Source organism: Anopheles funestus, chromosome 2RL, assembly GCF_943734845.2.
Source record: "Anopheles funestus chromosome 2RL, idAnoFuneDA-416_04, whole genome shotgun sequence".
In the NCBI taxonomy this organism is placed as follows: Eukaryota; Metazoa; Arthropoda; class Insecta; order Diptera; family Culicidae; genus Anopheles; species Anopheles funestus.
In genome coordinates, this window is record NC_064598.1 from 26,964,996 (window position 1) to 26,983,523 (window position 18,528).

An 18,528-nucleotide genomic window follows, 5' to 3' on the forward strand; every position below is an offset into this window, starting at 1 on the left:
TGAGAAGCGAGCGGAAAGCAAGAACGAACTGACCGGCGTTTCACTAATACTCACACAAGAGGAAGTGTACATTTGCGTCCGTTCGCTCGCGCGAACACACACATACAAACACTGCTCTGCTTCCATTAATACTCGCGCCTAATAACGTACGGCTGGAGCTCGAGGTACGCGTTTATTGTGAAGTGTTTTTTTTTTAATATGATCATACAAAATAAAATTACCTATATCTAATAAGTAAAATGACCAACCGATCAGCTCAAATATTTTTTGCCAATCATTTCATATTTGCTAGTTACATTTGTACGTTTGTGGAACAAAATAGGCATATTTTGGCGCCTTATGTAACATGTGACGATTTTTTGTACATTTTACATACGCCATAAATATGCCTTTTTTCCCCTTGAAATTGTTGATCATAAAAAGCGTTTGACGACAATTTTTATTATTAATCATAACGCGTTGTTTAAAATATGACCGTTTGTTTAACATGAAGCGTTTGTTAAGCGTGTCATCAAATCGCTTCATCTGTCAATAAAATTTCCTTTCGACAGTGTAGCCAAACCGGCAGAAGTGTATTGTGCCGCACACACACACACACATCACATTCTCGCACCCTTAATGCGCGTGCGTCGTACACATGTTGCACAAGTGTGCGTGAAAGCGATCCGTTCGCTGCCGAGGAAGATTTGTTTTCTTCCAGCATTTGGCGTTTGGGAACGCGAGAAAAAGTGAAGTGCCAGCCCAGAATGTGTCACCGCAGTAGCCGTCAGGCCATCATGGTGCCGTAATTAAACGTAGGATAAAGCAAAGAAGACCATTTCGGGAGTCGGTCTCCCGGAAAGGTTTACTCTTTTTTCGGCGGTGCACATACGGTCCGCGGTTTAAACGTTTCGTCTTCGGCAAAGGCGTTCAGTTCACAAAGTAGTTGATTTCGAGTGCAAGTGTTGTTCTCAAGCAGGTTGGCCTGTGTTGTTTTTGTGTGTACGGCTGTGGCAGTAATCGTGCGGGGATGTGTTCCTTAAGGTCTGTTTCGTCCGATAATTGCTTTATTCAGGATTGAAGCAAAAATGTATTACTTCCCAGAAGTGCAATTTATGCAGCGTGCTTTTTTTGTACTGTAGCAATTTGATCGATATTGGCTGCAATACTGAAGCGAATGGAAAAGGTCTTAGCAGCAGTGTGTGATTAAGAATTGAAGTCGACAAATCGACCCAAACTAAGAGTGAATGAAATCTGTGCGTTCGCGAAGTATGTGAAATGCAACGGTGCACTCGATAAGGAAAGGAAGGTGTCATTTGAATTCTCGACGGCAAACTTGGTGCGTGTTCCGAACTTTCGGCGAACGCGACTGCAACGAAAACTACATCCGATTGTGGCCGTGAAGCGGAATGTAAAAGGGGCCCATTTACAATAGAAGGACGTGCACACGCGCTCAGCAGAAAGTAAAGGAAAACGAAACAAAAAAATACTTCCAGCTACACTGCAAGGGGTAAATTGATATGCGAATGCAAATTTGTAACACCTTTTTTTTTAAAAAACAATCCGGCATATGAGGAGGTGAAGCGTGCGCTAGCGAGGGGTTGAACGAGAGCGACCCGTACCAATCATTACTTCTCCTGGTTCTGATCCGATGCACAGAAGGCGCTACATGCAGAAACGGTTCTTCCTGTCCGTTAACCACTTGCGCACTGGGGTGTGCATTTTTTTTATTTCAATATTTATTCCACGAGGGTTATGTGCGGCGTTCATCTTTGCCGCAAAAAAAAGAACGGAGGGATTGAACTTTTAGGAATTGGTCGAAGACGACAGACGACTGTGACGTAGGTTTGCACTGGTAACGATTGCAGTACTACCGGAAGCACCATGGTCACATTGCAATGTGGCTGTGGTATACGAGCATCGAACGAAGTAAAGCTCGAGGGAACCAGATTTCAATCTGTATCTGCAAAAAGAGTCGGACCAGCCACAAATAATCATAATCTTCACCGTTCAATTCCGATGTCATTTTGATCGAAGAATCCGTTTGCACAAGACATAAGTGTAACCATGGTGATGCATCCAACATTCCATCCAAGAGCGATGAGAGACGAACAGGAATTAGATCAATTGAAAGGGTTAATCGAACGGAGAGTTTTAAGGGACCGCTTGAACATCAAGTTTTATCGTCAGGTCAGCGGTCAAAGCTGATGGAAGAAAAAAAAAGAAGCAAGGAAAAATGATTCAACTTGGCACTGTTGTTGTTATTTCTTTTCCCTCGCAATAAACCTCCCACGTGTAAGCACTACAAAGGAAGTGCAGCGAATGAATATGCATGTTTCTGTCGCATGCTTCACACTAAACGAGATACGGGCAGCTTGTTTGAAAGGCCGACATAATCAAGTGTGCTTCAGAATCCGGCGGAAGTTTAACCGTTCGTGTTGTACGAAAACAGTCTGCGTTGGAAGATTGCTACGAAGGGATGTGAAGATGACAGGACAGCGCGTCATCATCCGTGCAGGCAAGCAGCAGCTAGCTGTAGCAGGATATAAGCGAAATATAGTATACGGACTGAACCGAAACATCTCGATGTTTGCCGGGAGAACTTTTCCTTTCAGCCCGTTCTGCTCAACACCGCTAGACCGATCTCTCTTTCACTCTTAATTTCAATGACGGTCCTTCGTCCTTCTTCAGCGGTGCAATACACGCACTTGTCGCGAAGTAATCTCCTCCAATTAAAACATGTGCATCAAAATCTCTCTCTATACTGCTACTCTAGAAGCTGCTCTCAATGTTTCGTTATGCTCTCCCTTCATCACTATCTCACGCTCCGAATTTCGCCCTTTAATGCTTTGTTTGTTTCTCCCGTATAGAAGATCCGTTTTTGGGGAAAAATTGTGGAAAATCCGTGGGCGAATATCTTGAGGTGCTTTTGGTTTTGATACTTTCGCCTAGGCGGGTCTGGCGTGAGACGGTGGTAGTAGTATAGGAACAAAACATCCACCAGTACCCGCGAAAAAACGAATCTCTGCTGATCCCTGATTTCAGTACCTTCTGCGTGTGAGAGATTGTTCTAGCCCACACAGCAGTCGTTCCGCACATGGGGAAAAGGTTGAAGTTCACACCGTTTTGCCACGGAAGTTCATCATCCCTGCCGCGAGCACCAGTCAGTGTGCGATTCTCTTCGCCAAAGTCCACGTCCGGTTTAGTGGCTTTCCGTGTGAGTGTGTGTTTTTTTTTCTTTTCGCGAACCAATCGATTTTTCCAACATTTTGCGTGATAGAGGTATGGCACTATGATCATCTTCGAAAGCATGTGTGTTTTCCTTAACAAACAGCAATCGTATTATACGGAGTGGTAATAGGGAAACAAAATCTCAAAAGCGTCACGCCTTTTTAACCCTGAGATGCGTAAAGCGTGGTGTGTTGTGTGGGCTTTCCTTACAGTGAAGAGCATTGGGCTGAAGAAGGTACAGAATGTTGCAAAAAAAAAGTGTACCATAAAAGAACAGTGAGTAGGTTGTCATGAGGTGTTTTTTATTGTTTGTTACCGTTTGTCAGACCAAGCATGGATTGTTTTTTGGTGAATAAAACCTTCATGCAGATTTTGTAATATCATATTGCTGCATCCGTAGCAGGCTGTGCCCGTGTGTATCATCCAAAAGTGGTGCGAATCGATTTTGGTTTGCCCGTGTGCCGAAATATAATGCAAGTACTAACTCCTCTGTTCTTGTTACTAACAGCAGCAGCTGATGTCATCCTATCTGACATGGAAACTGATCATGGCCAACTGAGCAAAACCGGGTAGAAATGTGATACGTTAATATTTCACGTCGTATTTCGATGAGTCCGCGGTTGGGTTTGAGTTAGTTTTGAGGTCATTAGTACACCGTGTACACCCTGCAAGTTAAACGAAAAGAAAAAGTGTCATTTTATTTGCAGTTCAATTGCAACATCATACAACGAGTTGTATAGAATGTTTCTGTAGTGTGAAATAATTCATTTTTGCCACTTCTGCCTCAGGAAGCATTCGTATTGTCGTGCCTCCCATGTTGGGCCCTTCTCGATACGTTCTTCATGTACCCTTTTTGGGAGGTAAAAGCATAAGACGGTCAGCAACAACAACATTGATGGTGCACGCGTGGTGCAAAGTGCTACTAATTGAACTGGTTTTGTGCCCGTCTGCTGGTAAGGGACTGGGTCTCGGTCGTCAAATGCGTACGTAACCGTAAATCAGCTCCCAGCTACCCAAATGTAATAATGTAACGTCCCTCCATATGACCGTTGGTGGGTGATGGGCGGAATGCAGAAAGTGGAACAAGTGAGGAATCTCGTGCTCATCACACTTTTACACGCGGCTGTTACGACACTACGCTGGGCAAAAAAAAATATGGTGAAACAAGTGTACATTACCTGAAGCCATGAACCTGACCGTATCGGTGAAATGATGGTTCGTGCTTCACAGGTTTGCGGGCCCGGAATATTCCAGCTATTTCGATAGAATGAAAATGTTTGAACATACAGACATATGTATTTTTGTTATACATCGGATGCATAATTATCTTTTTTCTTCCTCTTATTTGCCCCGTTTTCACACACAGCTGACAAAATTACATCCTTTAATAGCGTTTGATGGGTTTTTTTTCCGACTTTCCCTTACAAGCGATACTTTTTAGTACATTCTGGCAGGATAAGAGCTAAAACCTTCTAATCAAAATGTCTGCTAACCTTCGCGGTACGGGAATTGTTGCGGCGCGAAAAACAGGGCGTAGTACCGTATCAACGTTTTTACGTCATTTAAGAAGCGTAAGCTAGGTTCTATTTTTTTCTCGATGCGAAACCCAAGTATAGAACCTGATTGGAATTAATTACCTCAAAAAATAGACAATACTGATAGTAGATGAAATGAGATCATGCGAATGTTGAATCTCTGTGTGAGTTAGACAAAAACTAATGTCTCTTGACATGTTTGACATCGCTCAATTGCTTTGCTGGTGGAATTTTTGTTAACCAAAGGGCAAAAAAAAGAACACTTTTCATTAGATGCCTTCATCGCGCTTAGAACGAAGATGCGATTATTAAATGAGAACGGATCCAAACAATTACATTTAACAGCACCACGCTACAGAAAGGGACTCGTTGAGTGGCTATTTTTTTTTCCCCACTCGAACGATGTAAAACACTGCCCATGAATGATCTCCATGCCTGTTCATCAATAGAAAACGTGTTCTGGTTTGAAAATTGGGTCAAATTAGATGCACCGGAAAGTAGGCGCGTATCGAAGCACCAAGATGAGCAATGTATATAAAGCACGATGTCTTGCTTATTGATGCTGTTGGCATCGTTTGGCGCCAATCAGCAAGTTCCCTAGCGCAGCGGGAAAATCCACACCCAATTGACTTGTTCCATGCGTTTATTTAACTTGCTCCCTTGAAGAAGCAGCAAATAGAAGAAGATAACAACCGTCCTGTATTCGAAGATACAGTAAATAAATAAACATTGTATTTGTTGCTTATAACTACATTTAGTGCTGTGTGTTCAAACTCTTTGCGGTGTTAAATGACGGAGCGAGAAAGATATTCACAAGCCAAAAAGGGAGAATGTTTGGGTGGCCGAGACTTTGGTCAAGCTGAGCCACAGGGCTGATAAAAAAATGTGCGGGTGATTATTAATTTGTTCTACTAGATGTTTTTTTTACGATTTGCCAGGAAATCTTCCCGCAACACAGCAATGCGGCCACCAAGAAATCGTCAAAACAACGAATAAACCATAGCACCGTATTGGCGTTACGAAAAGTTAAACAATCGTAACAATCGTAGTAGGATGGTAGTGATGTGTGGGGGAACATGTGACAGCTGGACAAATGTTGTTTGGTTGGAGATTTAACATCTCCCAATGCTATGGCATACTTTGCTTTCAACAGTAAAAAAAAAAAGATTTCGTGTCGTTGAGACCATCCATGGGATTAAGGATGACATTATCGGTACTGTCCTGTATTTGAAAATAGAATCTTCTGCCATATGGTTCCTGCTTTAATGTTGAATTTGCCTTAAAACTATGCTGAACTGTGCGAAAGCTGGACTACTGACAACCCTTTTCGACAGTCTCACGATCTTACACCGGCCAATCGGATGGGTTCCTGTTAGAACTCGATGTCTAAATTTATTTTCCAGCTGGCGGGCGACATCGCGAGCCATAGTGTACCAGCATCATCTCAAGTCGCCCATCCCTGCCTCCCCAACAAGAACGACGCAAGAACTACCATCGGATCGGCCACACACCACCAGCACGCGGTTTCTTTCTGGTTTGTTTTGGTTGTATGGGGTTATGCTCTTGCCGTGACAAGAGCGCCACACATATGCGGAATTGGGGAATGGTTTTCAACGAGCGCGTTAATAATAATTCTTTCTCCCTTTGCTTATGTTTCGTAATGAGTTGATTATTGCCGGCAGTGGGGTAACCAGAACCGCATACGCAAGTTCCGTACGTACTACGAAACGTTAGTTGTTTTTGGGTGCTGTTACAAAATTTAGGTTAGTGGCGTTTTGATTATTACCACACTAAACGCATGGAAACTATCGATTGCTGGTGGGAGTCGCTCATAAAGAACAAATATAACAACAATGTATACCATATTGATCAATATGTTCATTGTGGGAAGTTATCTTTTGCAATGTTATATGCGGAATGATCGTTTTTGGGTAGAGTCGTCGAATATTCGGATTATTCGTGAGCCTATACCTTTAGTAAATTCCAGCCATTACTTCAAAACTAAAGTTTGATCATGTGTTTCGAATACACTTACAATCCCTTCAACGGAAATAGAAGATTCGCAAAGATCGTCTTTATTTGTTTGTTTCCATGGTTTCCACCCTATTAGTTGATGTCTGCCGAATAGGAAATACACTAAAACAATTTCTGTACGCAGGGTGTCGTTTGTGTGTCGTCATTTCCAAAAGCGGTTCAATTGAATTATCTCTCCAATCCGCAACTAGACCGAAAGATGATCTCACCATCCCAGAAAATCCCTTTAGAGTTTGGAGAAAGTGATTTGCCAACAACAACAAAAATCCTCCAACCGTACAATCTAAGTAATCGTTTACACACGCTGCGAAGGGATTATCTCCTCAGATAGAGAAAGAGTAGGCCGTGCGTAGAATTTATGGTGCAAAGTTGGTTTGGTGTTTTTTTTTGCTATCAGAACCGGCATGGATTTTAAAATAAAACAAAATATGGCTTTACCAGCCCCGAAATTGAAATACGTTTAGATCGATGAAGGAGAAGTATTCGCCTCTTTCCCCCGCCCTCCCCATTTCCCTTTCGTTTGCATGTTCGTCCCAATTCCCAAACAGCGCACTAGTATCGATTGCGGTCTAGTGGGAATGTGATTACGAGTGTGGGTTTAGGAAGGTTTCTATTTTCTCGGCGTGGCGTAATGTTGTTATTGGTGCGGTGTTGAGCTTTCCGCAATTTCCTATGTGAAATATGATTGCATCGATTCGTCGTGGGTGGAACGGAAGATGGTGACCGGGCCGGAGAGTATGATATTGGGGGGAGGGATCGTCAATCCTCCTGTTAGGGTTGCGGCACTTGCCCCGGTATATGGTACATTAAGGTAGAACGATAGAAAACATAAATTTTCCACATGATGATGCACTAGCAGTAACATACCGGTGTGTGTGTGTGTGAGTGTGTAAGTGTACATTAGTGGCACCCTATGTGTCTGGTGTAGTATGGGGTGTCCTCCTTTAGTGTTACTTAAAACGATGCAAACGCCAAGTTAGAACCGCTACTAATTTCGTTGGTGACTGTTCTGTTTTCCTTCTATTTTTAGACAGTGTCCACCCCCCCCTAACCGCCATTCGAGATTTGCTTGGGATCATCGCGTACGAACGCATCGCCAAACCGTGTCATCGTCGTCGTCGCATCGTGTTCGACGCGTCAAACCGAGGCAAGACCGCATAGGCAAAAACCAGCCCAATAAGCGCACGGTTCATCGTGTCAAACGCGCCAACATTGCTGCAATAATTGGGATACTAGTACCGTGTTTATGTAATACGGTGCGATCGTATCGATCGTGCCCTGTGACACGCGGATTAAAACGAAAACCATCGGTTACATACATGTATATTTTTATATAGTTGACAAGCGATAAGATGTAGAATGCAGCGAGAAGGAGCTCGTAGGTGGAATTGACTACAAAACGACGATCGTAGACTTAATGTTTTTCGACCCCTAAAATCATACACACTATTTTGAAGACTGGTCTCCAATGCAGGAATGCTGCAAAAACCAGTGCGCGAAGAGAGATCATGTACGACTGCAAGTGGTCTGTCTTGGTATAGCGTAAGAAGGATATAGTGAAAGAAAAAAAACGGGACAGCGAAAGGACTCGTCGCAGCGCGGGGCGGAAAGTGATCAGAAAATGAACTCTGATGATATATACGAAAATCTACCCTGTCACACGGATGAAGCATTGCGGAACGGTAACGGAATGGCAAGTACCGGAAATCGTGCCTCATCTGTGCTAGAGGGAGGAGAAGAAGGTCGTAATATTGCCGAGTGCGGTGAAGGCAAATTGCAGAATAATCTTGCCCTTAACAGCAAGGACATGTTGTATGCGACACCGTTGAAGAAATCGGAACGCCCAGTAAAGGTGCTCAACAGTAGCGCGCCCGCGATGCAGAACGGAAATGGAGGACCGGGAACGCGGACGCAATCCAACTCTGGCGTCTTCAGTGGTGAAGCTGAACGTGATACGAAGATCATAAATGCCGAATTGGAAGATCGGCGAATACGTGACTTCCTGAAGGATACGTCGCAAATGCATAAGAAAATCGAGCTTCACAAAACGTACCAAAGTTCGAACTTTTCGTACCTAGCGCGCAAGGAACACTTTGCTGATTTGGTACAGCGTAATGTGAACAGCAACGGGGCGTCGGTTGGTGGAGATGAAACGGATTCTGCATCATTTGCGGTAGGCGGTGGTTACAAAACACAGGCAGGGGAGGAAGAGGACAAAAACTTAGATCTGGGCATTAACGAATCGTTGAACGAGCTGGAGGCACGTTGCAATGAAAAGCTCGAGATGCTGGCTAAGCTGAATCGTGTACGATCGAGCAATACGACGGAGCAGCAATCGCAGGAAGATAATGAGCAGGCGGATCTGCTGGAACCGGCGGCTTTGGAGGCGGAGCGAGAGGCTGATGTGCTCGTACCGAAACCATCGGCACCACCACTATCCGCGCTAAGTACGGCACGAGGATCAAAAGGTGGTGGAAACAATTTGGCCAATCCGAATATCGGCAGTAGTGCAGGTGGAAGCGAACCAATTATAAATGCACACCTGAATCGGGAGTGGGTGTTGAAAAAGATTGCCATGTGCTTAGAGCAGCGGGTCTCGAAGAAACCGGTACCACCGGTACCAACAACCGTGACGGGAGTTGGTCAATCGAATGACCAATGTGCCACACCTTCCTCTGCATCCGTACCGGCTGGTGGTGGAGCTGGTGGATATTTCGCACGGGGTGGTCAATCTGCAGTGAGCAGCGGCATACCACCACCAGCAGAGGGGGTACACAGGGGGGGCGGCGAAAATGGATTACCTTCCCTGGGGTACCTTGTGCTGGGTTCTAATGGTTCTGGGAAAACGTCAATCTGTAACGACATCATCGAGGGAACGTCCGGTACTAAGGGTATGCTCAATCGAAGACTTCTGGCATGCTATTTTGTCAACTCCCAGAATCCGGAATGCCACAGCTTGAGTATGTTCATACGGAGCGTTATATTGCAGATTTTAAGTCACTCGAGCTACGTAAACAGTACTGCTGGAAGTGGTATTGCAGGTCAAGAGATTATAAACCTATCGGAAACATCCATCGAAGCGAACGAACAGCCCGTGAATACTAGTAACGATTGTTTGCCGGAGGCAGATCAGCAACAGTTGAAGGGCGAATCGGCTATAAACCATTCTCCAACTCCCACCGGCCATGAGCAACCAGTGACGGTTACGGAACGGGCAAATGATTCCAACGAAACGGTCGATAAGGAGTTGGAAGATGCGATTCGAACAGAGATGAAGATAAACGAACGGGTGGCCGAATTTTGTTCGAGTCGAAAGAAAGTGTCCCGCCAGCAATCGGAACCAGTCGAAAGTTTGAGCCGTGATCGGGAGCAACCTACCTATCCGTATAAAACGCATCCACCACCAATAACGAAAACAGGGCCAGGTAATGCGGGTACGACGCTAGAACCGGATGAAGATGACAAGCAGGACAAAGCCACGATGAGTCCGGGCAGGCCGGCGAAAGTTTCCAAGATCCCGATCGCCATCGGCAGTACGATAAGAAGCCCTAAAAAGCTGTCACCAACGAAGGAAGATAGTAGCAGCTGCAGTACTGGTAAGCAAGAGCAACAACAAGAAGACGATTCCGGACCGAAACTGCGGGACGAGGACGTTATTCTTGAAGGTGGTGGTGAAGCGATCGCCGAAGGCGATGTCAGCGATATAAAGTTAATGGAGGATGAAGAAATGAACGTAAAAGCCGATGAGTGCGTAGAGGCTAAGAATCGGGTAGAGGCAACCAGTGCACAGCAAGTATCACCGACTGAGGACAAGCCATATCCTCAGCTACGATCGACAAAACCGATGGAAACGAGCATTCCACCACCGTTGCCAAAGTCGAAAAATTGTCGCCAGGTAATTGCGGACGGGTATTACGAGATGCTGCTCAGCAATCCGGACATTTTCGAATCACTGACGGTGGACAGCATTGAGAAGAATCCGGACGATTGCTTTAAGAAGGCGATACTGTTCCCACTGTTGGAGTTGTGCCCGCCGAAGAATGCGCTGCTACTGTTGATCGATTCGATCGACGAGAACTACATCCAGGATGGTAATCTCATCTCGACGCTGAAAGGCAAACAGGTGACGAAGAGTCGCAACATTGCGGAACTGCTCTCGAACCACATTCACCTGATGCCGAAATGGTTGTTTATGGTGTGCACGGCCAAGAAGCAGAACAAGAACATCACCAAACTGTTCACCGGGTTCAAGAAGCTTACGCTGGACGATCTGCGCAAATCGCACGTAGTAAAGGACGTGCAGCAGTATATCATCAATCGGCTTAATACGGATTTCCGGGGCATTAACCTTACCAAAGACATCATCGAGAGTCTGAACCAGCTGTACATCAAATCGAACGGTTGTTTGCTGTATCTGTACAAAGTGTTGAACGGGATAAGGGAGAACTTTTTCACCTTCCGCGAGATCAAGCTAATACCGTGCACACTGAACGGTCTGTACCTGTACATATGCCAGAAGTCCTTCAACAAGAAGCAATACAGCAAGATACGCCCGATACTGAACGTGCTGCTCGTGTGCAACAGCTACGTGGACAAGTACTTCATCTACAACTGTCTCCGCACGCACAACTACACGCTCGAGATGGAGGACTTTGAGCGGCGGCTGGAACTGATGCGCAATATCGTGGAGTACAGCCCGCTGAATCCGGGTGCCGTGCGTATCTTTCACAACTCGTTCTGCGACTGGTTGATCGATGTGAAGTTTAGCACCAAAAAGTTTCTGTGCGATCTGAACGAGGGTCACGTAATGGTTTCCATGTACTACACGGTTGTGGCCGATGAGATCTGCCCGAACAAGCTGCGCCTGTATCTTTACCATCTGATCAAGACCGGCGAATATTTGACGAGCAAAAATGTCGATCTCGATCTGCTGTTGATTTTGCTGGAAACCAAATCGAACCTAAGCGACTGTTTCTACACGAACCTGCTCAACTGCTGTGCGATGTGTGAGGATGAGTGTCGAAATGATATCAATCTGTCCGCCCGCACAAAGTATATGCTGGACCGGTTTCTGAACGGTTTGCTGAACGATGATTTTATGATCTTTTTGAACGATTTCTTCAAACCGAACTTACCGACGGATTGCAAGGTGTTGAAGCTGCTGATCGAAACGGGCATTAACAATGCGGACACGGCATTGTCCTGTGAGTCGTCCGCCATTAACTCACCCGTACTGTCAGATCGGTCGCAAAACATTGACTCGGAGCTGGCAGAATTGTTGATCTCGAGTGAAAAAAGCTGCCAGCAGGAGCTCCAAAAGTCCATCAATCTGGAGCTGCTAGATTGTGGTGGTGGTGGTGCTGCTGCTGGAGGTGTTCTGATTGATGGTTCCATGGCGGCTAGGGACGGTACTAGCGTTGGTCTTTCGTCTGGAATTGGTCGGCATCGGTATAGTGCCGGACCATCGATTACCGGTGGCGATGGTGGTAGCAGTGCGTTGGGTGATTCAAAATCGGATATACAGAACGATCGGGTCGGTAGTGGTGTGCAGTGTGACATGTTTGAGGGTGAGATGCACAAGGGCAAAGCGCTGATACACATTCTGGCCAACGAGGGAAACCATACGCTGCTGGAACGAGCGTTAAATGTATGTAAATGCTGCTGGATTGTCATATTAAACTAAATGTTTTATGTTAATTCGCATTTGCTTCTTTCCTTTACGACAGGCATGCAAGGATCCAATAGATCTGGAAATAGAGGATCTTAATGGACAGACGGCACTAAACATAGCGGCACGAAATGGCCATCAGGAGATAGTAAAGCTGCTGCTTACGTACAAACAACCACTGCGCGATGGAACAGGCCGGTATCGAATGATCGACGTAAACCATGCGGATCGTGACGGTTGGACCCCGTTACGGTCGGCTTCCTGGGGCGGTCATACTGAGGTGGTGAAGCTGCTGATCGAAACGGGCGTATGTGCAATCGATCGTGCTGACAAGGAGGGACGAACGGCGCTGCGTGCGGCGGCCTGGAGCGGCAATGAGGACATTGTGAAGATACTGATCGAAGCGGGAGCAAACGTGAACTCGATCGATAAGCAAGGACGCACCTCGCTGATTGCCGCATCGTACATGGGCCATTACGATATCGTCGAAATACTGCTGGAGAACGGTGCGGACGTTAATCATACGGATCTGGATGGAAGGAATGCACTGTGTGTAGCGGCCCTGTGCGGAAGCTCCGGATATAGTCGGGTAATTTCCACGCTGCTCGAGTACGGTGCCAATACGGATCAGACTGATAATGAAGGAATGTCCCCGCTGTTGGTGAGTTCGTTCGAAGGCAATGCGGAGATCTGTGAGCTGCTGTTGGAAAATGGTGCGGATCCGGATATGGCGGACAACATGGGCAGGACACCGCTGTGGGCGGCTTGCACATCCGGCCATGCAAATGTTGTGAAGCTGTTGCTCTTTTGGGGCTGTGGAATTGATTGTATGGATTCGGAAGGACGCACGGTACTGAGCGTAGCGGCTGCCCAAGGTAATCTGGAAACCGTGCGACAGCTGCTGGATCGTGGATTGGATGAAACGCATCGCGACAATGCGGGCTGGACACCGTTGCACTACGCCGCATTCGAAGGGTACGCTGATATCTGTGTACAGCTGCTCGAATCGGGCGCCAAAATCGATGAGTGCGATAATGAGGGCAAGGCAGCACTGCACTTGGCAGCCCAGGAGGGCCATAATGCGGTGATGGAAGCGATCCTGAACATACATCGACCGTGCATCGATCAGCGTGCGCACGACGGCAAGACGGCATTCCGGTTGGCCTGCTTGGAGGAACATTTCGAGTGCATTCAAACGCTGCTAAAGTTCGGTTGCGATATCAACTCGAAGGATGCTGATTCGCGCACGACGCTGTACATTTTGGCGTTGGAGAATAAGCTGAAGGCGGTAAAGTTTTTGCTCGAATTCTCGAACGCTGACGTGAACATTCCGGATAGTGAGGGCAGGACGGCGCTTCATGTGGCCGCCTGGCAGGGACATGCAGAGATGGTGAAGCTGTTGATCACGCTTGGTATGTAGAAGGAAGACAGCCCAATCGTAACAGGATTTGCAGGATACTCACTACTTTTTTGCATATGTTTTAGGTAACGCGGATGTCAATGCGATGGATCTGGAATCAAGAACACCGTTGCATTCCTGTGCCTGGCAGGGTAATCACGAGGTGATGCAGCTTTTGCTGTACTACGGTGCAATTCCGGATCATGCTTGTAAGCAAGGAGCCACCGCTTTGGGGATTTCCGCACAAGAAGGGCACGAGAAGTGTGTTAGCTATTTGCTGAAGTACGGTGCCAACCCGTACAAGTCGGATCACTGCGGACGAACACCGATCAAGCTTGCTGCCAAATCGAACCGCAACAATGTGCTTCGTATTCTGGAAAGCTTCACTAAAAGTAAGTCATATCATATCCATTAAAGTTTATAGTTTTTTAATTGCAATTTTTAAACCTCTTTTTTGTTGGTGTTTCTGCTCTTTTAGATGATTTGGATTGTGGTAAGATGATGCATCCTCATCTGAACTTAAAATCTCCGGACGAGTTGCCGCCGTGCAGCTCCATACACAATCCATCACCATCGTCGGGTTATCCGAACAATCCGAGTCTGCTAATGCCAGCCGGTGGTGGTGGTGGCTCGGCAATGCTGAATGCATCATCAACAAACTCAAACACAACTAGCTCTACAACGCAAAATAACAATTTTTACGAAAACACGATGCACTCCGACACGAGCAGCCTGCAGAAGCGTAAAAGTGTCATCTCTAGTCAATCAACCGGTAGCAGTAATGAGGTTAGTACGACGGTTTCGAAACGAAGCTTTAAGAAAGTTTCGAGTATATTTGGGGTTTTAATCATCTGCTTCATTCTCAATTGTGTTGCAGCAAGCACCGATGTCATTTACGCAGCAACTTCAAAAACATTCACGCCACCATAACTCCAAATCGCATCACATCGTGCAGCAGCAGCATCAGCCGCATCATCAGCAACACCAGCAAACGTCTGCATCGTCATCGGTTGCCAAGTTTGGAAACAAAAAACATTCCCAGGTACTGCCGAATGTTGAGGAGTACCAAGCAAATATAGGTAAGCAAATGTTGTTGCGAGTGTTACGCCTGTTCCTATCTCAACAAGATATCGTTCTTTTTCAACACAGCATCCAACATACGCATCAACCCAAACGATGCTGATCTGTTCGATCTGGGCTGTATGTCGCCACTGTACGCTACGCCACCACATTCGCCGAGCAGTGAAATAAGCTCACCGGGACAGAATCAACCACCGTCCTCGTTGGCCCTGCTTGGCAAACAGTTCGAGGAGATGAACATTAGCCTTTCGAACAACAGTACGATTATGAATCCGCACGATAATCATTTTGCCCGGGATACGCATATGCGCATCATTCTCGGTAACAATCAAAAGGAAGGCGGTGGACAACTACAGGGAGCCAGTAGTGGTGCCGGTGCCGGAGGGTATGTATTAAGCATATTGGTGGATTTCTTCTTAATGATCGATGTTTGATCCTTTCGACAGTAAATCATCGAAACGCAGCGGTATTGCAACGAATCCAGCGATGCGTTTGATACGCAACCGTATCGATTCTGCGGCACAGCTTATCCGACGTACGAACAACATACTTTCCAGCGGTGGTAATAACCAGGGTTCGTCTAGCATTGGTGTAAAATCGGGCACCTTCCAATGGCGCAAGGAAAGCCAGATGTAATTACCTGCTCATCATTTGATGTACTTGCACACACACACACGATTGATTGGGACATTAAAACAGGGAATTGTGTCTGTGTGTGTGTGTATACATTTTCTCAGTCAACAAACGCGTGTGGCAAGGAAAGCATGCATGCCACACCGGTATGTGGTAATGTGAATTAAAACAAAGCAATGTGTTAATATGGGATAGAATAATGAAATGGAATGCGAGATCGGTAGTGTACGGAGGTTTGTGTGTGCGTGTGTGGTGTTGGAAAGTTTATACATATTACTCTTTCCCTTTTGGCACGTAGTAGCATATTTAAGCGTGCACCCATTTTTTCAGTAAAAATTTTGAAAAAAAACACAACAAACTTTAAGCGCGGTACATGAACCGTTACGATCATGATACTCTGGCAGATCATGACATAAGAATAGAACCGTATCCAATGAATGTTCAATAGAGTGGTGCAAGACGTGTTGGATCAGTATGTGATGATAGTGTGGCATTTATTATTCTACAAAGCGTGTGAACCGTGCACACCACACCACAGTAGTAGTAGCCTGGCGAACAGTCCTTTTTAAATATAAGAGTTTATCACCGGTTGTAGTGTTGAAACAGGGAAACAGACCGACACAGTGTAATAGGAACACAGAGCGATTCGAACACATGTATGGACGAATTTTGTAACTAATCGGTTTTATTTAACCGTAATAACCCAGATGTGTGTGAACTCTCCTGCTCGACTAGTGAAGCATATTGTCGACGTACTATTATGACGCGGCTGAACACATTTTACATCCGTTAAACATGTTTAATGGGGTGCTGTTTTCACATGAGCGTTTTATCTCTATTTTGCTACCCAACTTTTGTACTTTTCTTAAGATGGTACCTATTTTCGTAGTGGTTTAGTTAAGCAAATTATCGTTTGATATTTGTATTTGAAACAACACGATCAAACAACTTATTTTCTCCAAATCGCAACCATAGTACAGGCGGCTTATTGTGACTGATCATATTTATGTAGCGACAAATGTGTAAACGCGGTAGTATTTTGTTTGTTTGTCGTAAATATTTTATGTCGCGCTTGTACGTCAGCTTTAGCTTAGCCTATACAATTAGACATTATTTTGATGCCATGACAATCTATGTTTGTACCTTAAAATGTTCACAATCTAATGTAGGGGGTTGTGTTTAGCTATTTGAACTTTTTTTTTCTATCAAACTTTCATTCTCATTTCATATTGCTACACGTGCAGGGAGATCACATGAATGGCCTTTTTAACACAGTCCGATAGGGTGGAATTATTTTTGAAGCTTTTCCTAGCGACCTTGCTCACCTTAATTTGGTTTTATTTGCATAACAGGAATTTATTTACTTTTCACAATGAATGAAGAAATATGTCACAAAAGAGCAGCACACTTGTTAAGCAAACGTACGATGAATTATAATGGAAAAAGGAGCAGAATTGATGGGAATAGAAAAAAACAAAAAAGAGATATAAATCAAGCAAATAACTAAAGTTACAGCATTGTGGTAAGATTATATCGTCAAGTATTGATCTTTACATTCGTGAAGAAGTAGGAATTTGTCCTCAAGGGGATAGATAGAGTGTGTTAAGGACGGATTAATAGGGTCACACGAATCAAACACATAACCTGAACCACTCAAACCAGTTGATAAAAACAGCACTCACCTCTAACTTAGACTGTAAGATGATGAAACACAAAAGAAAACAATGGAATGTGGTTATTTTCAAGACGTAAGATTACAATGCGTATATTCCACAAAACAGCCAATATTGTCAGCGAAATATTTAAAGACACACTCCAGCCGGTTTGAGTTCCGTTTGTTTTAAATGATCTTTTATAATCTATCTCTCTCTCCCCCCTCTCTACGGTTTGTGCTGCGCACACAGGAAGAAAGGGCCATTATAATAGATAGAAGAAAGGCAGGGATAAACTAGGCATGATCGATTTGCGTGTGATTTGTGGTAAATCCTTGAAATAGATGAATAGATGATCGCGGACGTTGCGATGGATTGTAATACCTCACCACTATAAGAGCTCAAACAAAGCGGTGAGGAAAATGGTGGAAAACTGGTGGCCCGTTTATTCTGCGCATAACGGCGCGCTCATAACACTTACTGATTCTAGTCGATTTTTAGTTTTACGCGGCCGGCTGCCAATGGCAAAATGATTTGTATCGGATGCCATATGTAACGCTTGTTTCACTGCCGTTTTGGTAATTTCGAACACTCACGAAGCGAAGAGACAAACGGATTGGAATGAGTTCAGATATAAAGTATAAAGTGATGAAGCCCCTTCCTTTTCCCTCTCTTTGTACCATTGTAGATGTGATCGAACGGATCCCATTTAACAATGATGAATGAAATGTGTGATTTTGTATTGATTTTTTTTTTATATACATAACGAGTAAGCTAATTTCCACCTCATATACATATTGATTGATAGTGTTTTCCATGTTCGCCCGTAACTAGCATGTATTATTTATTAGTTTCTTATGTATTTTTCTGTGGGTGAATTCGGTTAAATTAGCTATCGAAAACAGACACAATACATGAAGAGGCAAGACCGGTGTGCGGTTAGAAAAACTGCGAATATTTCCTTCTTAATTTCAATATAATTGACAGTGACCCTCGAAAACAAAAAAGAGAGAACGCGTAGTGCAAAAGAAATAAAACAAAATTAAAGTAGAAATTGCTTAAGGCATGTCAAAACTGAAAGCCACCGTTTTACAATTGTGGGCCGAAATCCGAAAATAAAATAATACTACACATCGAAAGTAAAGGACGAAATAAGGTGGTAAGTAAATGTTACAAACTCCTGTAAATATTTGTTTTTATCACTTTTATTAAAAAAAACAACTCCTTTTTCAAATCGCAAAAAATTACATCAAAATGCACAGTATAAATATATCCTTCTAGGATAACTGGTGAAAGAAAAGGAAATTGAACATTTTT

The 18,528-nt window shown here is 44.6% G+C and overlaps 1 protein-coding gene across 2 annotated transcripts; it reads left to right on the top strand.

The window, feature by feature from the left end:
• The first annotated feature begins 673 nt into the window (after nucleotides 1-673).
• Nucleotides 674-18,291, top strand: LOC125765282 (ankyrin repeat domain-containing protein 50). 2 transcript variants are annotated; one of them, XM_049430230.1, is made up of 8 exons: nucleotides 674-1,489; nucleotides 7,810-12,426; nucleotides 12,506-13,859; nucleotides 13,933-14,238; nucleotides 14,325-14,632; nucleotides 14,724-14,925; nucleotides 14,996-15,311; nucleotides 15,373-18,291. In XM_049430230.1, the coding sequence occupies exons 2-8, from the start codon at nucleotides 8,401-8,403 to the stop codon at nucleotides 15,560-15,562; spliced, it is 6,702 nt and encodes a 2,233-aa protein (XP_049286187.1). In that variant the 5' UTR covers nucleotides 674-1,489; nucleotides 7,810-8,400; the 3' UTR covers nucleotides 15,563-18,291. The 2 variants fall into 2 exon arrangements, with proteins under 2 accessions (XP_049286187.1, XP_049286188.1); XM_049430231.1 differs by lacking the exon at nucleotides 674-1,489 and adding an exon at nucleotides 2,927-3,196.
• Nucleotides 18,292-18,528: the final 237 nt, after the last annotated feature.